This window comes from Engraulis encrasicolus, chromosome 2 (assembly GCF_034702125.1).
Source record: "Engraulis encrasicolus isolate BLACKSEA-1 chromosome 2, IST_EnEncr_1.0, whole genome shotgun sequence".
NCBI classification, from domain to species: Eukaryota; Metazoa; Chordata; class Actinopteri; order Clupeiformes; family Engraulidae; genus Engraulis; species Engraulis encrasicolus.
This window is the reverse complement of record NC_085858.1, coordinates 52,581,928-52,606,314: the sequence shown is the minus strand read 5'-3', so window position 1 is coordinate 52,606,314 and position 24,387 is coordinate 52,581,928. Positions and strand designations below refer to the sequence as shown.

Below are 24,387 nucleotides of genomic sequence, written 5' to 3'. Positions count from 1 at the left end.
TAAAAAATCACACATGATAAAAGTACAATAAAACAATCTTATAAATACCCGTAACATCATATAAAAAAGCTCATAATTTAAAACCCCCCACATACAAAACCCCCCAATTTTTTTTACAACAGTGATAAACATACAGTACATAATTATTGTGGCCCTTTTTTCATCTCCACGTGAAGAGTCACATTTCATACCAAGTCCATATGGTTTTTAAAAGGTCCTCATTATTCTGGCTGTTAATCATATTCTGGAATCTCCTCCACGATATTCTCCTGCAGATTAGAGAGGAGTGATGAGATTAGTGTTACAGATTAGTATTACAGATGCAACTGACAGATTGAACTGCCTTCAACTAGCATGTCATCAAAGGAAACACCATCTAGGTGGAAACCCTATTTGCTTAAGGGTCATGTAATACAGTATAACAGGTGATTTTCTTCTATTAAAATGACGAAAAAAAACTGGATCAATTTTTGTTGCGTTGTTCAGGTAAGGATTAAAACCATTTTCCTAGTCATCTATTTGAACCATATGAGTAAGACAGGTCTATAATACACCCAGGTAACATCATGAGAAAATAATACAGAGTAAATAAACTACTTTTTTGGAATGTCATGACACTGAAACAATGTCAACTTTACATTTCAAACACTGAATGACCCATTGTAACAACAGCCATAAACATCAATGTTCCTGACATGCAACATACTGTATCATTCCAATGCAGGTTACATGACACCTTTACACAGACCCCTTCAAAAAGTGTTACCAATACTACTACTAACTACAACACGGGAGAACACAAGCTCACCCATCCTCCGTGGCTCTTGACCCAGGGTGCAAACCTCTCCATATACTTCTCCGCGTAGCCCCTCATGCGCTGGCGTTCCCCGGTGGCGGTCAGCACGCGGCGGGACGCCTCCATGGTGATGGCCACCTTGCGCAGCGTGGGGCTGGCTGGCAGCGGCGCGGACGAGGAGGTGGGCGAGGAGGAGGAGGATGCCTGCACCTCCACCTCCACTACCGTCTGGCTGGCGTAGGTGTCCAGAAGCTTGGCGAAGGACGGGTAGGACATGCGGTCTAGAGACTTGCGCAGGAACGGGTTGGCTGTGATCTGGTGAGGTGGGAGAGGGGGAGTGAGAGACACTGTGAGTAGAGAAAGACCTAATACATACACATCTGTACGCACGCACGAACATACGCACTAATGTAAAGCAAACACATGAGAGCAGGGCCGCTGACAGCTTTGGCTGGGCGTGGGACAAAGTCATGTGAAGGACCCCTCCCCCAACACATGCAATGTTATGAGGACCCAATTCTGGGGCCCCACTCCCCCTGGGCCCAGGACAACTGACCCCTTTGTCCCCGTTGTCAGCTACCCTGCATGAGAGAGGCACAGCGTGAAAGAGAGACTGCGTGCAAATAGAGCCAATGCACATGCACGCACGCAGGCAAACGTGAACATGCAACATGCGAGCTCAGGTCTACACACAAGTGACGTAAACGCAGGTGCTCACATTTAACAAACACACACACAGACACAGACAAGCAAACATGAATATAAAAACCTGTGCACACAAGAGCAAACAAGCACACTGACAAGCAAACACGACCACAAATACACTTACAAACAAACACAGACACAAGACATGCACACACATACAGAGAGCACATACAAGTGAACACAAACACACGTCACACACAAGCAAACATAAAGACATACAAGTGAACATAAAAACAAGTGTGCTGACACAGAGGAAGAAATAAACACTGCACTCACACAAGCACGAATAAACTCACACAAACACAGACGAAACATACACATGTACACGGAAGCAGATGGGAAGGGCACGCACAAGAGAACACAAAGAGAATGACAACACACACACACAAATAAATGAATGACCACACGATGCAAACATGTATCCATCTGGGACACACACACACACACACACACACACACACACACACACACACACACACACACACACACACACACACACACACACACACACACACACACACACACACACGGCAAGCAGGCCTGCTTATGGTCCTACCACACACACACACAAGCAAGCAAGCCATTGCCCGAGGACACCAGCCTCATATGCCACAGTACACACACACACCACAAGTAAGCATGCGGCTGGCATGTCTGCAACACTTACTGGGGCGCGCGCGGGCGCGCACATGCACACGTGATCAAATAGTGATGGGCCTGGGCTAAAAGAATGCAGAATGGCCCACTAGTTATTTGTTCCCCTATGCTGCATGAAACCTGACCCCGTCTGTCTAATGACCAGCCCCCTGAATACAGCACTGATCCGGGGTCTGTAATTACCTAACCACTCAATACGGCTGTTGATGGTGGTGGCCACCACGGCTTTAGAGTCTGCATTTAGATGCATTAAGATAGGGGAGAGAGCAAAACACAGACGGAGCAGAGGATGTGAAGGAGACATACTAAGAGAGAGAGAGAGAGAGAGAGAGAGAGGGTGTGAGAGAGAGAGAGAGAGAGAGAGAGAGAGAGAGAGAGAGAGAGAGAGAGAGATGAGGAGGGTGTGAGAGAGAGAGAGGGAGGGAGAGAAAGGGATAGGCTTGTGTAGTAGACCATGTATCGGCATTTAGGAGCAATGGCTACAGTATATGGTGTAGAATTACATCGTCTTCTTTCTCTCTCCTCAATGAGTGAGCAAGGCACAAAGAGTGTGTGAGAGTCACACAGACATAACAACTAGTGGCATGTACACACCAACAGTGAATCGTACCAGTTGATATACCTAATCTTGAATCTTTCTTCACGCTTTCACGCCGCAAGTTACAAAATCAGGAACCTAAAAGATGGTTTGGGATGCAGCTGGGTGAGAAAGAAAAAATAATAAACCAAAAGGTGTGTGTGTGTGTGTGTGTGTGTGTGTGTGTGTGTGTGTGTGTGTGTGTGTGTGTGTGTGTGTGTGTGTGTGTGTGTGTGTGTGTGTGTGTGTGTGTGTGTGTGTGTGTGTTGACTACAACAAAGCAGCAGGAGATGGCATGTTAGCCACGTGGGGACAATAGAGTTTTGTAGTGTCATAATGAGCCACCTGACTCTTCTCTAATTCCTCCTTCCCTCATGATCACTGCGGTTGCCACAACACAAAGGAGAAGGGCCGCAGGAATACAGGGCATTTACTGGTGGGCCGACAAGCCTCAGGAGCTGACACTGTTGAGTTATCCTTTGTATATTTTGTTGATTTCATATATCAACTGGAGTGAGGACAAGTGATTGTCGCTTCATTTTACAACCTAAGATCAACTATTTACTCATATTTCAAATCAAGCTAATGATATTCATGTTTTACACTGATCATATGTTCATTTTTAGTGTTAGTTGTTTAATAAAATTATGAAATTGATGTTCTGTTTGATTATACGTGGTGGGGAAATCAAGTGGGGTGATAACGAATGTGTTGCTATGGGGATGCTAATGAACCTTCTTTCAGGGCAGTCATGGGTGAGCGGTTAGGGCGTCAGACTTGTATCCCAGAGGTTGCCGGTTCGACTCCCGACCCGTCAGGTTCGTGGGGGGAGTAATCAACCAGTGCTCTCCCCCATCCTCCTCCATGACTGAGGTATCCCTGAGCATGGTACTGTCCCACGGCACTGCTCCCTTTTGGGCACCATTGGGGGCTGCCACCTTGCACGGGTGAGGTATAAATGCCATTTCGTGGTGTGCGGTGTGCAGTGAACACGTGTGTTGTGGAGTGCTGTGTCACAATGGCTATGGGAGTTGGAGATTCCCAATGGGCTTTCGCTTTCACTTTTCACTTTCAGGCCAGGTCGAGGCAGAGGGCCGTTAGGCCGCTGGGGAGAGATGCCAGGAGGTCACCGCGACACGGTTGGGGACGGTCACATCAAACTGGTTGTAGCTGCAGGACGCGCGACAACCGCTTTCAACTGTGTTATTAATCTTTACTTTTCCCAAGACAGGGTATGTTGTTGGTATTCAGGATGGTATGTGTGTTATTATGGCTATGGATGGGGCTGCAGCTTCATCGCCCCTCTGTCACAGGACTTGATGTGCCAAGGTGGTGGGCTACGGCCTTGGCATGAAGAGGGCGTGGGGGCGTGTGTGGGCGCGTGGCCTGAAGATGTAGAGTTAGCATTTCCTTTTGTAAGAATTACAGGTCCGGACATGTCAACAACATGAGCTAATGAAACGGGGGACAGGTGGCCTTATGGACGTTAGGCCCGGCTGGAGAGGAGCTGAGCGCCGCACACATGGGGAAAATCACACCAATTGAATACTTTTTATGCTAGGGGCCAAGCTGATGAATCTGCTTGATGGAGAGGGGCTAAGTGTGTGTAAGATAACTCAAGGCATTTCTTTATTCACCAAGAGGAACACTGTCACCAAGGCCACACGTGGTGCTGTGCCGGGCAGAGGAACATGGTGCCTCGTGGAGGCCGGTACGTGACCACATGAAGGAGGACCGGAAGTGTGTGTGTGTGTGTGTGTGTGTGTGTGTGTGTGTGTGTGTGTGTGTCTCTCTGTGTGTGTGTGTGTGTGTGTGTATACTGTGCATGCATGACCTAAAGACTTAATGCACTTGTCTCCAGAACCAGGGCAGATGGACCAGAGACTATGGTTGTATGCAGCAATGTGTGTGTCTGTGTGTATGAGTGTGTTGGGGCACGACCATTCCTGTATGCTGAAAGAAGACTGGGCCTGTGGTGTGGATAGGTATTTGTCCATGATGTTGTTCGTCGTGGCAAATGTGGATGTGTGTGTTTAACTGATACCCAACAGGTAATGGATGCCATGCGCAAGATTGACGAAGACCTTGGGATGCGTGTGACAAGATAAGAAGATCCAGCTGATTCCAGTTGCACACAGAGACAATTTTGTTGACATTTTTTTAGTTAAAGTATGTTACTATTTAATCAATGGACTCAGGGAAATTCAGCATTCATCTTTGTTGGCGTTAGGGCGAGATGAGTTGAACCCAGAGCTCTGTATTGTATGCTTTATTCACCTAGTCATTTTTATGTATTAGATTAGTGTTTCTCAACAGGGGCGTTGAGGAGCCCTAGGGGGGTGTTGAGAGGGATACAGCTGAGTGGGGGCGGGGCTTAGTTCCCATTGTGGGGCATTGGTCAATACTATTTTTCAATACTAAGGGGGGCATTGGCAGGATTATAATGAGGCCTAGGGGGCGTTGGGAGGCTTAGGATGAGGTCAAAGGGGCGTTTGTTCAAAAAGGTTGAGAACCGCTGTATTAGATCAATAAATCATCTTTGAATCAGCCGTGGCTTAGTGGTTAGAGAGCTGGTCTTTCAATCAAGGGGTTGCAAGTTCGAATCCCCCCTGACCTCTCCCTACATCTCCATCCATGGCTGAAGTGCCCTTGAGCAAGGGACCTAAGCCCACATTGCTCCAGGGGCTGTAACCAATACCCTGAAAAATAATAGGCTAACTGTAAGTCGCTTTGAATAACTGAAAGCGTCAGCTAAGTGCAATGTAATGTAATGTAATGTAATAATGAATCTGGACTGAATTTCAAGTTGTTGGCTCTACTCCTTTCCAAACGGGTGCTTCCGGATCCAGCTGACACTTATGGGCAGGTGCTATACCTGGTAGGGTAGCTGAAGATCCACCAATTTCTTAGAGAGCCCACAAATGTGGTCACACAAAAAAATGTCTTTGTCCGAGTCCAGGCTCGTCACCGCTACCGTCAACAAACAAGTGCCGCCGACCTTGTGGTCATGCGGATCACACCGAATCAGACACACATTTCTTCACTGTGTTTCAGTGGAAGTTCTATGGTTCCACACAACCAACAAGTGTTGCCAATGTGGAATAAAACATGCTGCCAACGGCATATTGTACTTGCTTGGGCCTGCCCGTACTTCCTGTGACATAACGTTGACTTTCATGTCGTGTTCCCAGTCAGTGTAGGCTAGGGGTATTCCAAGAACATACAAACCCCAACTCCGATGAAGTTGGGACGTTTGGTAAACAGTGAATAAAATCAAAATGCTATCATTTTCAAAACATTCAATCTATTCATTAGATGGAGAATAGTGAAAAGACAACATATTAAGTGTTAAAACCGAGAAAAAATATTGTTTTGGGGGACATATGTACTCATTTCTAATTTGAGAAATCCAACACGTCTCAAAAGAGTTGGGACGGGGATCAGTGAAATTTAGTAAACATCCAAATAAGATAAAACAACAAAGAAGAACATTTCAAAATGAATTGTACTGACGGACAATATAGGTGTCCAGGTATAAGATCATCACAGAGAGGCTGAGTCACTCAGAATTAAAGATGCAAAGGGAATAATTACCATAGTTATTACATACATTTTTGAATTCCCTTTGATTTACCACCATTGAGTGTATATAAGACATATTTTTGTTAATAAAATCATTGTATAGGTTCATGACATCATGAAATATATATTGGCTGTAGTCTCACTCTAATTCCTGCAGTGCTAGAGCTATTGAAAATTGACCATATTAAGAATGCTTAATGCATGAAAATGACACAGGGGTTTAACATTCTCCTAAGCACCTGAGCTCACTTGAAATAGACCCAGAAGACATGGGAAACTGTCCTTTGCTTACAGAAGTCAGCAGAAGTTGTAGAAGTCCATTCTTTTTGACAATAATAGAGCATTGCACATCCTGTGCTACAGTGAAAATGGACCATCCAACTTGTGTTAGTGCTAGCTTCAAAAGTCAGCCTCCATGATGGCATGCGGATGCAGTAGTGCATTGGTTAAGATGTTCTCACTCATCTGTAGAGTTAAATACAGTGCTGAATGGTATAAATGGGTTTTAAACAGCATGAAAAGCCACTCATGCATTATATTTTGAAGGGAGATCTTCGATTACTGCCACATAGTAAGGTCAAATTGCATTCTCTACTATGTTTTAACAGTTTGGCTCCATCATAAGGACCAGCATGTGATAAAATGGTGGGTTTTTGGTCAAGACCTGTCACACTGTAAGCACTACAGAAAGGAAAACTTTGCAAAACATGACAAGGAATACACCAACCATTTAAGCTGGTGAAATTAACACTGTTTTTTATATAAAATCATCTCATCGGTTAATGTATTTAACTGTTAGGTGTTGTCTTTTGTTTTGTTTTTAGTCTTCCTCGACATTTGCTGCCATTTATTGTCCCCGTCCCAACTCTTTTGAGACGTGTTGGATTTCTCAAATTAGAAATGAGTACATATGTCCCCCAAAACAATATTTTTTCTCGGTTTTAACACTTAATATGTTGTCTTTTCACTATTCTCCATCTAATGAATAGATTGAGTGTTTTGAAAATGATAGCATTTTGATTTTATTCACTGTTTACCAAACGTCCCAACTTCATCGGAGTTGGGGTTAGTAGTTCAGTGATAAACTTGGCAAAGTTCACCTACAGAAACCTGATAGTAGATTGCCTGCAGGCGACATAGTTAAGAACCCAAAGCTCTTTTATTAGCCGATTTATAGCTACCTTCAGGTTAACGTAAACTGGTCTACTAATAACCCACCTTCTTAGAATATACTCCCTGGCCAAACTGTTTTATTCCTGATTGGTTGGCTATATAGTAGCATCTATCCAGTTGCTAACAGAAATATTCGATGAACAGCTATTGATACCGCCACAGATATCTTCAGAGACTCTTAACATAGTACAATCACTCAGGACTTGTACTGCACTGAGTATGGATGTTTTTCCTGCTGTGTGCAACATGCTACCCTACCAGGACGTCGTTGTGTGTGTGCGTGGGTATGTGTGTTGGTATGCGTGTGTGTGCCTGTGTGTGTGCCTGTGTGTGTGCCTGTGTGTGTGCCTGTGCGTGTGTGCGTGCCTGTGCGTGTGTGCGTGCCTGTGCGTGTGTGCGTGTCTGAGCGTGCGTGCGTGCGTGTCTGTGCGTGCGTGCGTGCCTGACTGCGTGCGTGTCTGACTGCCTGCGTGCGTGCGTGCCTGTCTGTCTGTGTGTGCATGCGTGCCTGTCTGTGCGTGCGTGCACGCGTGTCTGTGCGTGCGTGCACGCGTGTCTGTGCGTGCGTGCGTGTGTGGCATGTGCGTGCGTGCGTGTCTGTCTGTGCGTGCGTGCGTGTCTGTCTGTGCGTGCGTGCGTGTCTGTCTGTGCGTGCGTGCGTGTCTGTCTGTGCGTGCGTGCCTGTCTGTGCGTGCGTGCCTGTCTGTGCGTGCGTGCCTGTCTGTCTGTCTGTGCGTGCGTGCGTGTCTGTGCGTGCGTGCGTGCGTGTCTGTGCGTGCGTGCGTGTCTGTGCGTGCGTGCGTGCGTGTCTGTGCGTGCGTGCGTGCGTGTCTGTGCGTGCGTGCGTGTCTGTGCGTGCGTGCGTGTCTGTGCGTGCGTGCGTGTCTGTGCGTGCGTGCGTGTCTGTGCGTGCGTGCGTGTCTGTGCGTGCGTGTCTGTGTGTCTGTGCGTGCGTGTCTGTGCGTGCGTGTCTGTGCGTGCGTGTCTGTGCGTGCGTGTCTGTGCGTGCGTGTCTGTGCGTGCGTGTCTGTGCGTGCGTGTCTGTGCGTGAGAGTGTGTTTGTATATGAAGTGACGTGAGGCTGATTGCTGGACTCAAGTGTGTGCTCTATGGTTATTGCAATGTGCAATAATGTGAATTAGGTCTGTGTATGTTTTGTATTTGTCTATTTATGTAAGATGTCAGACACCTCAATTTCCCTCAGGATTAATAAAAGTACTCTACTCTGCTTATCTACTGGTCTATGAGAGGTTTGCCAAAGACAGCTTAGTGCAATGGGTGGACAATACTATACTGTACATATAATTGAATCAGGCCACATGGACAGACAGGCAGATAGACAGACAGACAGACAGACAGCTTACCTTATCGTTGAGGAGGTCTCCCTCTTTACAGAGAATCTGCACTAGCTGCTGCACTATAGCATTCTTGTCTGGTTCTGAAACACATGAGGAGAATAGCTTTTTACTTCATAACAGGGTTTTTTCACTCTAAGTCAGATATAAAATTCCATGATTTTCCATGACTTTCCAGAGCCAAAAAAATAAATTTCCATGACCATTTCGGTAAAAAGAAATTATGTTAAAAAGTTTTTTAAAGTGTGAAAACTGAAGATTATCTTCACCCCAAGAGCCGACAACGAGTCACCGCCAGACTTCAGTGGGCTCATTACATTCTAAAATGTTGCACATTACAGCACAAAACTTAACTGCCTCTGGTGAAGCGTTGTAGTATAACCAGTAAGAAACAATGTTATACACCAAACAAAAAAGTTTTTGCTTTTACACAACTGTTAAGAAAATTCCATGATATTCCATGACTGTGCATGCAAAATGCTAAAATTCCATGACTTTCCATGACTGGAGAAACATTTATGAAATTCCATGATATTCTAGAAATTCCATGACCCGTGGGAACCCTGTTATAAGCAATTGGTTAATCTGTGTGTCCATTTGAGAGAGAGAGAGAGAGAGAGAGAGAGAGAGAGAGAGAGAGAGAGAGAGAGAGAGAGAGAGAGAGAGAGAGAGAGAGAGAGAGAGAGATTCATTGAGTATGAACCTGTACCTGTGTGCACAATATATGAATGTGTTGGTGTGTGCTAGGTGCTGGTATGGGTGTGTGGTCATATGTGAGCATGTCTGTGAATGTATGTGCAAGCACATTATGTGAACGAGAATACATGTACACTGTATGTACAGTACATACACGGTTGGACAATGAAACTGGAACACCTGTCATTTTAGTGCGGGATGGTTCATGGCTAAATTGGACCAGGCCGGTGGCCTATCTTCATTAATTGCACATTGGACCAGTAAGAGCCAGGGCTTGAAAACGAAATTATTTTTCAATCATTCCGTTCCGAACGGTTCAGGTAGGCCTTTATTTAACGTTTTCGTTCCGGCACCAAAATTTTGTTCCTGAACCGGTTCAGAACGCAAAATATCGTTCGTTCTTATCGTTCCCGGAAGTGTTTTGCCGGCCTATCAAGTTTATTTTTATGGACTGTATCTTATACCTAGAATAGGCGTATCCATTAATATTTGACCTTGATTTACACAGTAGCTACTCTATCCCCAAAAATAATAGGCTAAATCACAGGCGGCATCCAAAAACATTCAGATCTCACATTCTGGATACATGCTAAACTCCTTACCTGGCTGTAAGTTTTATCCATATGGAGATCTTGCGCTATAATTCCTAACCCTGCATGGTGTAGATATGGTGTAGCTGGTCTGTTACTGACAAATAACTCCAATTTCCTTTGTAACTCTACAGCGCAAACACTTCAATGTATGCTTCAGGGTATGCTTTTGTGAAATTTTATAAAATATATAGAGAACGAAATAAACCGTTATTAACCGGTTTTGAGGATTTCAGAATAACGTTTCTTTTCAGGAACAGTTGAAGACCATTTAGTTTCCATTTCTGTTTCTGCTCCTCATAAAATTGCGTAAAATTCCGTTCGTTCCCGTTTTCGGTTTTCGTTCCTTGAACCGGTTCGAAGTTTCCTGGTGAACCAGAAGCTATGTGTTGACGCCCAGGGGGCTGGGCTACACAAACCTTCTGGTACACCTGTGATTCGCTCTCCTCCTCCGTTTTCAAAATAACCGGGGCAGCACGACGAATCAGGATCGTAGGCAGGGATTTCAGTGGGTATGACGTTTATCGAACGCAACACCCTCCCCCAGGGTAGTTCGGCTGTGCCCGCCCCCTCCCTGAATCACAACAGTAATGGCGGCGTGCGAGGAGTTATCATGCGTCGGGCTGGAAGCAGCAATTTTAGCGGTGTTATCCAAAATACCTCCAGTTGATTTTCTAAAGGAGGAGCAGAGAATGGTTTTGGAAGAATTTCTTAGTGGCAAAGATGTTATTGCTCTTCTCCCAACCAGGTTGTTCTGTTTTGGTTCCCGACCTGGCGGCGCTTACGTGACGACACGTCCTACGTCACAAAGCTTCAACGTGAATGGTCGAAGTGTCATGTCATTCATATGAGGTTGCTCCAACCACGTGCAAGCATCTTTTGACTAAACCATGCCTGCTGAGAGGCGTGAAAGGGCAGTGTGCCAGTAGCCTGTTACTTACAGGCTACTGGTTCACCAGGAAAGGTTCGAAGCCCTGGTAAGAGCAGAATGCACCTCAACTCTCCGGTTTCCACCAGGAGTTCCACAGTGTCAATATACACGGTCGGGCTGCTATATCCAAACCCTTCTAAAACCAGTTGTATCAGTTTCATTGTCCAACCCCTGTACAGTTGAGGACGATATTATTAGCCCCCCTTAACATAATTAACAACTAATCAAAGTGCCTGGTGTCAATTTTGGTTAATAAATGGCACTGTTTTGACTATTAATGATAAGGGGGCTAATAATGTTGTCCTTGCCATTTTTACCCTTTTTTGTTTTAACTCATTGTAAAAATGGAAAAGTCCAAATGCAATGTATTGGATACTATCTCCATGGTGCATTCGTTTCCAGGATAACATACATTTATTAATAATGGTCATTCTCAATGATTAATCAAGAGAGATGTCTAATTTCAGGAGGGGGGCGAATAATGTCGTCCTCAACTGTATGTGCATTGGCCTGATGCAGAGGGCTGCCAGAGAGTATCTTCAGTACCTGTAGTGGATTCGGCAGGGGGCGGAGGGATGACGGGGGGTAGCTTCACAGATTTGCTCTTCCTGGCAATGCGATGCAATGTACTGGCCACCTCATTGTAGAACTCAGGGGAGTGAGCTGGGGCACACAACACAGACACAGACACAGACACAGACACAAATATCATCACAACACCAGTCAAATCACTACCCTTGTGGCCACAATTACAATTCCTTTGTTATACTTGGGGCACTAAACAGGTTTTAGGAAACACTAGTGTGAATGGTGACAAGCTGTGGAGTGAGTTAACTGAATGTAGTTGTACAAAGTGCAGTGTTTGTTTGAGAATGGCACTAACTGTTTTAAATACTTCATGAGCAAACAAACACCAAACAAGGCCATTCTCTCTCACAATGAATTCTTGCACGCCTGAACTTCCTAATTTGGGTAAACAAACAACATTATTGGCTGTATCCAAAACAGAAGCAAATGCTGCCTTTAAAAGACTGCGCTTAGTGGAAGCAAAGTATCAGAGCAGTTCGACATCATAAATGTAACTCAGATCATACCAAATCTTCACAAAGGCAGAGATGCTGTGTTCGTGTTGTTTCCTGTTTTTGAAGTTCATCAGCTGATGGTTTTGTGGCAACAGCATTTAGAGTTGATGTCTAAATTAGGCACTTCCATGCATATTTAGACAGTAATGGAAGCAGGCCAGGCCACTAGCTTCCAGTTTCAGACACAGCCATATTGTGTTGTCACTGACAAGGCAAAGAAGGCAAAATGTAATGCACTCCAAGGACAATGACGGCGGTTTGATGACCTAGATCAGTGCTACTCAATTGGAGGCCCCAGGGCCAGATCCGGCCCTTGCATGGCAAGGCTCTGGCCCTCCACAAGGTCTGAAGAAAATGAAAACATAGGCTCGCTATTTATATATAATATTACGTTCGGCCCTTTTGCTGTTAGGAATTTGATAAACTGGCCCGCGGTGACTTTCAATTGAATACCACTGAACTAGATTGTTATCCAGTAACTTGTCTGAACACTCACAGGGGGAGAGCTGGGGGTCCGTGCTCGGGGCTGCGGGCTCTGATGGGACCGGGAGGGTGACAGGCCTCTGGGGCTCCTTGGTCTTGTTTTTGGGACGGAAGATGGATGCCAGTGATTGGAGTTTACGTTTGCTTTTCTTCTTTTTCTTCTTCTCTCCATCCCCACCCTCTTCCTCGGAAAAGGAGGATGAGGAGCCATCTTCCTGTTATGTGTATATACATAATCAGTACAACTCTTATCCAAAACCATGTAAAACATTCAATAAAATTAGGCCAGTCAAACTATTAACTTTTTATCGCAATTAATCTCTAAAATTCCATAGTTAATTGACTTTTATTCCATATAAAATTGTTATAATTATTTTGCATTCCAAGAGAGTTTAACCTATATACCGAATGCTGTGTGGTGCAATGAACAAGGGCCCATCTTAGCTTTTAAATACAATCTATTAAATGTTTTTATGTGCTTCAGAGGCTAAGATACGTAGGTTTTTATAGGGCGACAGTACATTTCTTCAAAAATGGCTTAGTTTAACAGGCCTTTTTGCAGGTTTTAGGAATTTTGAGTTAAAGCCCATAATGTATTTCCGACTACATTTATGACTTCATATTTATGTCTTTCATTACAAACATTTGAACAGTTTAACATTTACTGTACATTCAAGCAGTTCAATTTCAGCTCTCTTGCCTTTATGCATTTCACTTTAGCGTAGGTGTAAATAGGACATACGCTAGGTCCAGCATAGGTGTAAATGGAACATAAGCACTTTTGGCCCCAACACTGACGCCCACTTCTGAGTTAGATTTTTGTTGTTTTCTATATGTTGAGTTAATACATGGAACTAATTTCTGGCAATTAAAAAAATAGTTAATATAACCTCAATTAACATCAGTGTTAATTTTGACAGGCCTAATCTAACTGACTTCCACAAAAATACTGTATTATGTATATAGATATCAGTACAGCTATTTTATCCGCGACAATATTAACCATTCATTAAAATTAATTCAAACGAACAATGCAATTGTGCTCAAAGCTGAGAAACATGGAAAAGGCTGTACCGCTAGGCTTTTCTGTAGTATGTCAGGAAAGGAGATGGGTTGGTCGCTCTGTGGTTTGTCAGTTTTTCTCTCCAAGGTCCCCGCTTTGTTCTTCTGCTGCTCTTCTGTCCTTATGGAGCGAGGCCGCAGCCGTCTCTTGATGAGGTTCTTGATGCTGTGCTTCTTCTCCTCAGCGGCGCTGATGGCCTCGTCCACCGAGTCCCAGCCATTGTCAGCCTTCTCCTTCTTGGGAGTCTTGGGAGACTTCGCTGCAGCACTGTCAAATATAAGAGGATTTCATTTCAGAAAAAATTAACATTTTGTTTTATCAGGCTCCAATGTGCAGTCAAAATTAAACATAATAATATATACATTAAAGGGACACTGTGTGAAATTTTTAGTTGCTTATTTCCAGAATTCATGCTGCCCATTCACTAATGTTACCTTTTTCATGAACACTTACCACCAGCATCAAATTCTAAGCATTCATTATGACTATAAAAAGGGGGATCTTCTCCATGGTCCGCCATTTTGAATGTCCAAAAATAGCCATTTTTAGCTGCAAAATTGACTGTACTTGGACCATACTAGAAAATATTTGTTTATTACCTTGTAAACTTTCATGTAAAGATCAAATTTGGCAATAGGCAGCCCAGTTTCAATGAGCAGCATAGTTGCAGTACCTTTTTTGACCATTTCCTGCACAGAGTCCCTTTAACAATGATTACACATATATCATCCATCCATCCATTGCAATTGCGGTCCTACTGTAGTCAGTGTACACACAAGGCTGGTTTACCTGAATTTCTTAGGGTCAAGGTAGCTGCCCCCCACTCGGCCAGGCCTTTCGTCTGGCGGAACGGTGAGCGCCTTCCGCACAAAAGACCGGAGCACCTGCCGCGTCTCTTCTTTGGCTTCCAATAAGGAGACTGAGGGGGATGGGGACGAGGGTCGAGCCCCCCCATCAGACATCACTACACACACACATACAGGAAGGCACAGAGAGCAAGCATGAAGAAAGAAAGAGAAGAAAAAAAATGGTGAGTGTGTATGCGAGAAAGGAAACGCTGCATAAGAGTGAGTGAGGGAGAAAAGAGGATGTGAGTATGTGTGTGAGAGAGAGAGAGAGAGAGAGAGAGAGAGAGAGAGAGAGAGAGAGAGAGAGAGAGAGAGAGAGAGAGAGAGAGAGAGAGAGAGAGAGAGAGAGAGAGAGAGAGAAATAGGTCTGAAAACCAAATAGGTCTGAGTCACACTCAGGCAAGGTCATGGTTCCATTCACTTCTGAGGTCTACAATGACTTGGCAGATGCTGTTTTTTACGTTAGGAGGTTGTCTCTTGACACTGAGAAAAATCATTAACCTTAAGTGCCTTAATTAAACTTTGCATCATTTCCGAGTTGGGTTCCCATTTACTTCCTTCTTAAGTAAATGAACAGGTGAGACCAGCATCTAAGTTATCTCACCTCAACCTCACTTCCCCCAATTCAGAGAGGTGACTTTTCAGGTGCAAGTTAACATTTGATCAAATGAGACATTATTATACTGTACATCACTTTCATTATGACCCCTTGTAATATCCCCAACCATACCTCTTGGGTTCACACATTGATTAAGTTCATAGGTAAACTACGGGCAGGTACGTAGCCTACAGCATTGTGATGAACTGCTAAGGCAAAAACGAGACTGATCTTCCCACAATCGGATAAGATGGCTGTGCACGCACAAGTCGCGTCGGCTTAACGGTTGTCTTCTCCAAAAAAATATCCACAATCAAGACATGCACAATGTCACCACCACCCTCCTTGCCTTCCACTATTGACTTGCAGCACAAGCTCATAGGAAAACCGCAGGCAGGTAGATTGCAGTGCTGAGCCGTTGAGGCACAGGATGTGTCTACCTAACCCAGTGTCATCACGACTTCCTTAAGGACCCCATTACCTCCTGTTGCACTCCACTGCAGCACGCATATCTACAAACCACAAACCACCGTTCGAATGCTCCGACTTTCAGGCGATGATGCTATGTGCTCTTGTAGTTTAAACTGGCTGTGTGTGTAGTAGTAGGGTGGCTTGATGCACATACTGGCTTTGTGCACATACAGCACAAAAGATTGCAGTGTAAATTGTGAGACAAAACCATGTTTACAAGCCTTTGATAATTCCATTCCTGGTAACTGTTTTTTTTTTTTTTTTTTTTTACAGGTGACTAATTGTCTCCTTTCAAAACAATCTTTAAGAACTAGGGCACGTGGTGTGGCGTAACACGCATGAGAGGCTTTCTACAACGCTGACATCCCAGATAACAAATAAAATCTGGGCGTTCCTGAGCGTGACACTTAGCGTTTCAGATGTAGGTGATAGGGGAACTAAAAACATCTATATAATGGAATGTTGTCACACCAGAGGGGCAACATATGCATGTCCTCCACTAATGACAATGAACATGGATTCTGGTATCAAATAACTGCCTGTTGCTGGAGAAATTACTGCACTTAAGACCAGCAACAGAAATGGCTTGATTAGTCTGTGATCAGGACTGTGAAGTCACAAGAGGTTTTAGTCCTAGATAAGTACAGGGACACTGGAAAAATAGGAAAACATCAGGAGCGTAGGAATACGGAAAGCTATGTAATGAATAGGCGAACAGTATAGTAGAATAAAATCATTTGGAAAAACATCATTGAACAAAATGGGGAAAAAATTGGTTGTCTCTACTTTTCCACAATTAGGCAGCCCTTGAGTGACCCTGTTAATAATAGTGCGTCCTTACTCACCCGATAAAACAAAGCCAGCAGACATGATGGACACTGACAACTTCCAATGCACTAAGTCCCCAGCACAGTGGTATCTGGACTGGGTATGAAAGCCAGGGTGTTAATGGTGGAGGCTTCACATAATACCAGGATCCCTGTTTGTTTGTTTTTCTGAAATATAACAAGCGTGTGACCTCAAACTTGAGGAATGCACTTCAGCCAACATGCAGACGACACCAGCATAGAGCAGCAGGCACTCCAGTTTGACAGCATTTTACTCACTCTCATCACTAAGCATCTCACTTTCATTTCTCACTTCTGCTCCGAAAACAAATTACTCCATATTGTTTTTTTTTTGTAGTAGAGGCACATGACTGAACCTGCAGTATGACGTCCTGACGCTGGTCCAGTCACGTCAAATCCTTCCCCGTGACTCAGATATAGACAGTTTAATGCAGTCTTGATATCTCGCGTGCAGTGCAAGGTGTGCACACACCTAGTTTTATGACCGTAACATTAATCCAAACTCAGTATCAACAAGTGGTTGCCAAATGGATGACACAAATGACTTTTAAAGTTGATTGTTTCTGGGATGCTGTGACGCAGCATTGTAAGGCACCTGTCCATAAAGTGCTTGCATGCCCATGGAGGCCCAGGTTTAAATACAGCCTGGGTTATTTCCAAGACTCTAAATTAACACCAGCCAACTGGTGACATTTCAGTTTGGCTGGTAGGAAAGAACAATTTAAAAGCCACTTAGAACCATTAGTGTATGTGTGTTTGGCTGGTAAGATTCTTCTAGCAATTTTGGCTGGTGATGAAAAAAGTTGATTTAGAGACCTGGTCACTTCCCAACCCTACTCCATCTCTCTGCCCCACTCACTTCATGTGTGCTCTCAGACATTACTATCTGAATAAAGGATAAAAGGCAATAGTTGATTGTTAACCCATTTTTTGTCTATCCAGCCTACTGCACAATAAGAGTCCACCAACACTGCTGAGTATCGCCAGAAGAAGCGGAGTATGAAACTTGGTGCTGTTCCAAACCACACTAAAAGAAGCATTACCACTGTGCACTCACACAGTCACATACCAAGTTTCAATATCACGATTCTCCTTTATCTGTGTTTTGAGGAACAATCAAAAACCAAACCAACAATGACTGAGTGATAACACTATGTGTATGTGTGTCAACAGCACCAAGTGTAGGCTACTATTGTTTTAGGATGGGAAATGTGGCTCTGGGGTGACTGTGCGGACTCCATATCACAAATCCAAATTGGGAACTTACTGTTGAATGCACACAACTTGCAATACTGGGAACTTTCATGTGCTGAGTAAGACTTTCAATTCGTTTTTCATATAAAAAGGTTGGTGTTTAGCTTAACGCTTGCAATTCAAATACAACACTTCATACCCTTCTATTTTGGAAAGCCCCATTGTGAAATGTAGGCACAACCATACTATACTTTTACGCTCAGGCTACAAGACCCCTGTGCTGACGTCACTCGCGCCCGATGGCTAAGCAAGTGAACTGGTACAATTACAATGGCGTTTACAAATCAAAGCTGGTAGCCTTCCAAATCAGACAATACAGAAAATGTTGACATTGGACGAGGCAACACGGATGGTGAATGAAGTGCAATAAGGCAATACGTGAACAACAAATACGAGCTGCTACAAAATCTCATGTGGCAACCCTATCTGACAGGCGCCACGACAGAACCAGCAAAAACATTATGAACTTTACATTGTAACTAGTAGCCTACAAAGTCGAACATCATGTGAAGAATGGCTACTTTGTAGCCTACACTCCCGGTCACCATTCATTTCCATGGTCTACACTGCAAATGCAAGTGTTGACACGATAGCGAAACAAGCCTCACTGAACTGAACTTACCTTGTGTTCAACTCTGTACTTGTTGATGAGGATTTCAAAAGTTCAGAGAGCTGATGAGTTTCTAAGCTACTTAAAATAAAGCGTAATTCCTAAATTAAACAAACAAAGTAGCTTGAAAACACTACATGGATTCTCGACTTGCATCGACTCGATACTGTTAGCGTTCTAAAACCAGCCAGTCGACTGAAGGCAAACACAAACTACAGTGAACTTTTCAGTGTTTCCAGTTGGCTATTAAAGTTGACCTCCGCCTTGAAGCTTGTCAGTCTTCTTATCCACTAATAATTCGTAGTGTGTGGCATCATAAGCTTGTGGTTGCCGACTGAATCAATGAGTTTCGGTAGGCTACAATTTCTACTAGAGAGGAATGAGGCAGAGTTCAGATTCACGCCTCTCTCCTGGCTCTGGGATCTGTTGGAGTGAGTGAGCAGGTCTGCGCATGTCCAGCCAGTCAAACTGGGCTTGGGGCAGGGGCCCTTCGAAATCAGGTAGAATTAGTCAGGGACCCAAACCCTCAAAAGTGCTTTAAAATGGGAGGAACCTGACACGGCGCGTTATACTTTTTATTTGTAATTTTTTTGATAGTTCTATCCCTTAGGACAAATAATTAGAGGGTCTGCTCGGTCGGAAATACCGCGAAAAAAAGTTGTGCCTATTTTAATGTATGTACCCTTCATTTTTCGAGAGAAATTTCTGAAAAATGAAAAATGACCTGAAATCCTTGGTGGTTTGGTTAAGCTGTCCAAAAAGGCTTGCCTGGTGCACAGGACACACCTACTGACTATATTCAATAAAGAAAATATTGTTAAACCACATTTGAACATGATTTTGGCTCAATTTTATGTCATAAAATTAGGCGTTTTTTCACTTTTTTGCTATATTTTCTACTTTTCTTCTCTGCCAATCAAGTTTTTCTCCAAGGTTTGACATCAGACAATATGCCTTTCTTTTCAGTACGCAGTATAGTGATACCACAGCAAAAAATATGAAAATACAACCAAAATCAATGGATCTGTGGGGACTTGAACTCTAGTTGGTGATCAACAGGCCCAGAAAGTCAATAGAATTTCAGGTTACAATTAAAATGCTGAAAGGCATGCTGAATACTGAGCAATATGACATACCCACACACCCACTCACACATACACCCACCCACACAATCTGGCGATCCTTCAATCATGTTCACCCCAGGTGACACCCTGCACACCTGAACATACCCCACACATACATATGCCTACTTCCTGGATGTGACGCAGTGAGCTACTTACACAGAAGGGGGAAAGGCCGGCCTACACAACTACCATTAAACACCTAACAGACCTGCCACTCTGCAGTATGGTAACTCTCTGGAAAGCCAATATTTTCAGGATTAACATAACCCATTTCAGTTTGCATACAGGGCAAACTGCTCTACACAGGACACCATCACCTGCATGCTTCATACTACTGGAGAACATGAAGCTGAGGAACACATATGTTTTTAATTACAGTTCAACCTTCAGCACCATCCAGCCTCAGAGTCTTTGTTCTAAACCCCACTATCTGAGCCTGACCAACCATCATGTACTGTGGATTTCCTCTCTAACTGTTCCCTCTTGCTATCAACACCAGCACACTGCAAGGGCGTTAGCTAAGCCCTCTACTCTACACCCTGTTCACCCACAACTGCCTCTTTCTCCTCATTCGCTAACATAATGTCACACTAATTATGAATGAAGACAAGACAGACTACAGGAACAAGACAGAACATCTGCCGTCATGGTGTAAAAACAATAGCTTCGTCCTGGAGTCTAAAAACAACAAGGGAATCATTGTGGACTTTCACAAAAACAATCACAAACCCATGTAGTGGTGACTTGTAGGTGGTGGAGACGGTCAACATCTTTAAATCCCTGGAGGACACTGCGGCTGAAGATCTCTCCTGGAGTATTCACATAGGCTCAGTGGTCAGCAAGGCCCAACTATGTACCTTCTACCTGAATCTCAATGTCTCTTCTACCAGAAATTAGTATTATCTACTACCACACGCACTGTGAGGATGTGGACACCAGAAGCAGAAGAAGCGCTGAGATACTGCTTTGAGTCCACTGAATTTTCTGTTCTGCAGTACAGTGAAAACGTAGGAGATCATTTCAATAGTGACTCTCAACCTCTGCATGGAGGAGTTCCCAGTAGTTTGGTAAAACGTTTAGCCTACTGGTACTCTAACCAACATGTGCATGTTAAATGGGCGAACATCCTATCTACACGTTTTAATGTCAGCAACAGGGTACGACAGAGGGGAATTTTATCTCCTTATTTAATGCTTATCGATTACCTGTCTAGGTAACAAACAGGTAGTAGGCCTATAGTTGGTGATGATTAATCACTTGTTATATGCAGCCAACCATACCATTCTATCTCCAATTAACAGTTGGTTCCAACAGCTCCTTTATATTTGTTATGATTATGGCGTAGTCTGACATTAATAATATTAATAGGAAGAGTGTGATAATGTAACACAGTTCCCTCCTTTCCATCTATCTAACAGCTAGGCAGCAAATACCACAACATATCTGTGTTGCATCCTGAATGATACACTGGAGGCTGATGCCAACATGAGCAGGGAAGAGTGTGATATTTCCAAGCCATTATGCTGGCTATTCCATCCCTGCACTACAAAAGTTACATAAGTTAACTTATTTCAAACTGATAGCACAATTTGTTGATCCAGGTCAAAGAGGGACATGTCTATGCACACTGGGAACACTGGTATAAGTGCCTTCCCTGTTTATATGTATGTACTGTATATGAAGTGTGCTGTAGTGAAATATTGATGTACTGTGTATTTTACAGTACATATTGATGTACTGTTTATTTTGGGCCTCAAGCCTGTAATATTTAAAACATGTGCAAAAGAGTTAGCTGAGCCACAGCAGTACATTGTCAACAAGAGTGTATAAATGGGTGAGGCGCCTATAGATTGTACCTACAGTAGAAGACCTCATCCCTCATACCAGTCCCCAAAAAGCCACACCCCAATGATTACAGACCAGCTGCTCATATAATGAAGACATCTGACTGAGTACTGCTGCTCTACAAAAAGCAAACCCAGGTTCGCCATGCATTGGATTCCATATAGTTAGTTTACCAGGAGAATGTGGGAGGTGTGGATGTTATCCTGTAACTACTGCATAGGGCACATTCTCACTTGGACAAAGGAGACAGTGTTGTGAGAATAATGTTCTTTGACTTCTCCAGTAGTGCCTCCAACATCCAGCCACTCTTGCTTAGAGACACACTTCTGCAGATGGTGGATACAGAATTGTGGTCAGCAGCACTGGAGTGCCACAAAGAATGGTGTTCTCCTTGGTATTGTTCATCCTATACCTACTTTTGCTACAGCACTTATATCTACCACATGCAAGTTTCCATAATGACACTACAATTGTGAGGTGGATCAAGGGTGGGCTGGAGGGGGAGTACAGGCGACAGGTACAGACTTTGAGGAGAACCACCCCTCATCCTATCTATAAGAGAGGGTTCTACACAGTGTGGCCTAAAACATCAGCATCAAAAGGGTCTCACACACATGTTGTATGACTGCCGTTTTCTTTGATTGTTATACAAATTTGGTGTTGTATTAACTTCTACAAAGTCTGGACTTACTTTCACCTAGTTTTCACCAATAAAAGATCTTATATGGATGATGGTAGAGGCTGGGCACTATGCCACGCCTTGTCCAGGATATCCCAAAGATTCTCAGTGAGGTTGAGGTCTAGACTTTGTGGTGGACAATCCATGTGTACCAATGATGTCTCATTAAAATGTGAGCCTGATGAATATGCCTGTATTTAAAAATATATATAGAATTACATATTGATTCAGCTTTCCTCATTCTTAGACAGGAAACAGGAAATTAGACCTGTCACCAAATTATTTCTGCGATTATTTTGAACCCCTCAAACAGACTAGCATATTTTACATGACATTATATGTTCTTTTGTTTAAAGAAGTTTTAAAGTTAAAACGAGTTGTTGCACCTATTGGTTCAGGGAACATAATTGGTATTAGAGTTTAGATCTCAATCTCATTCAGAATCTTGAGGTTGGTTGGAGAAGGCTTAATACAGTGTTCAAATTCTACCATCACACAATACCTTGGTGAAAACTTAAAGCAACACTGGATGGAAACAGTCCAGATATTGCAGATTGAGTGTGACCTCATAGTATGCACCATGTGCATTTGTGCCTGCTTGAATATGATAGGCCTACATATTCTTATGGTAACACCACCCTCTCATATACCAAGACTGGAAGATGAGGACCCACAACTTTCAAGCCAGAAGTGAGATATTTCTGGTAATGAATGGACATTTTATCACTAGAACCTCATCTCCATGACATACTGCTGTATGTGCACTGTGTATATGATGTGTATTACATTATGTGTGTGGTTGTGTGAACTGACTTATAGTTAAATGTGTGTTATATGTTAAATATGTTGTGCAATAATATGTATTGTGTTTTTCATATCTATGTATGTATGCTGCTCAATACCTTAATTTCATTCAGGATTAAAAAAATGTGTACTCCACACAATGTATTTTTCACAATTTTGAGAGTAGTCTCTAGGCTTTCCTCTTGGTTACTGTGCCTGCAGATGGCAGAAGGTACGCTAGGTGTTCAATGGTAGTTGTTAACATCTGCCATCTCCCCCTTCTGTGAAAATAGATCACTGTCAAATCCACAAAGTATGTAAAGTATATACAGGTGATGTACGGTACTGTACATAGTAGGCCTACATATGTACGTTGTGGGGGGTGCAAATCATTGTATGATCCCCAGATTACTTTGTGTGTGTGTGTGTGTGTGTGTGTGTGTGTGTGTGTGTGTGTGTGTGTGTGTGTGTGTGTGTGTGTGTGTGTGTGTGTGTGTGTGTGTGTGTGTGTGTATGGCATATTGTGATGCATTCAGTGTGCTTTTCAGCATTTTGATTGTAGCCGGAAATTCTATTGAGTTTCTGGGCCTATTGATTGAGTTTCTGGGCCTATTGATCACAAACTAGAGTTGAAGTCACACAGATCCATCGATTTTGGTTGTATTTTTATAGTTTTTGCTGTGGAATCAGTATAGTGCTTAATAAAAAGAATGGCATATTGTTTGGTGTCAAACCTTGACAAAAAACCTGATTGCAGATGAAGAAAAGAAAAAAAGGGAAAAAAAACGCCTATTTTTATGACATAAAATTGAGACAAAATCATGTTCAAATGTGGTTTAACAATATTTTCTTAATTTAATATAGTCAGTAGTTGTGTCCTGTGCACTAGGAAAGCCTTTTTTGACAGCTTACCCAAGCCACCAAGGATTTCAGGTTACTTTTCATTTTTCGGAAATGTATCTCGAAAAATGAAGGGTACATGCATTAAAATAGGCACAACTTTTTTTCGCGATATTTCCGACCGAGCAGACCCTCCAATTATTTGTCCTAAGGGATAGAACTATCATAAAAATCACAAATAAAAAGTATAACGCGCCGTGTCAGGTCCAATCCAATTTTGGGACTTTGGGTCCCCGACTAAATTTACATTACTAAAACAGTATCGAAATAACTCCTTTTAGTTCTCTGAAGTTCAGCAAATGGTCTGAACAGAATATATGACACATTTTTGAATTTGGACAGTGGAAGTTTATTAAGTCAAATCAAGACATGGGAACCCATACTTTTCAAGTCAGTGAAATTATAATGAAAATAAAATAATGAAAATAAAATTAAAAATGCAAAAAAAAGCAAAAAAAGTAAAAGTTGTTCACAGATTTATACAGCAACTTTCCGTATGGACAGTACATTTCGATTACATTGCAACTGATAGTCAGGCAAGTGTTGCCTGCATGCAGCATGGAGACTCCCCTTGTCAGTAGCAAGTCAACCCACCCCACACCCCCCAAACCCTGTCCAGCGTTACAGCAAACTCACACACTGGTACAAGGATTGGGAGAGATGGAGAGAGAAAGATAACATCATGAAAATTAGTGGTGTGTGTCTGTTGAGCGCACACTCATGTATATATATATATC

General features: G+C 43.2%; 1 protein-coding gene across 1 annotated transcript; it reads right to left on the bottom strand.

Annotated features, from left to right (window-relative positions):
• Nucleotides 1-155: 155 nt before the first annotated feature.
• Nucleotides 156-18,797, bottom strand: bcl2l12 (BCL2 like 12). Its single transcript, XM_063191072.1, has 8 exons — nucleotides 18,332-18,797; nucleotides 14,480-14,654; nucleotides 13,702-13,957; nucleotides 12,641-12,842; nucleotides 11,609-11,725; nucleotides 8,855-8,928; nucleotides 809-1,111; nucleotides 156-269 (listed from the first exon to the last, which is right to left on the bottom strand). Exons 2-8 carry the CDS (start codon nucleotides 14,650-14,652, stop codon nucleotides 234-236), a joined length of 1,161 nt encoding a protein of 386 aa, XP_063047142.1. The 5' UTR covers nucleotides 14,653-14,654; nucleotides 18,332-18,797; the 3' UTR covers nucleotides 156-233.
• Between the last annotated feature and the right edge of the window lie 5,590 nt (nucleotides 18,798-24,387).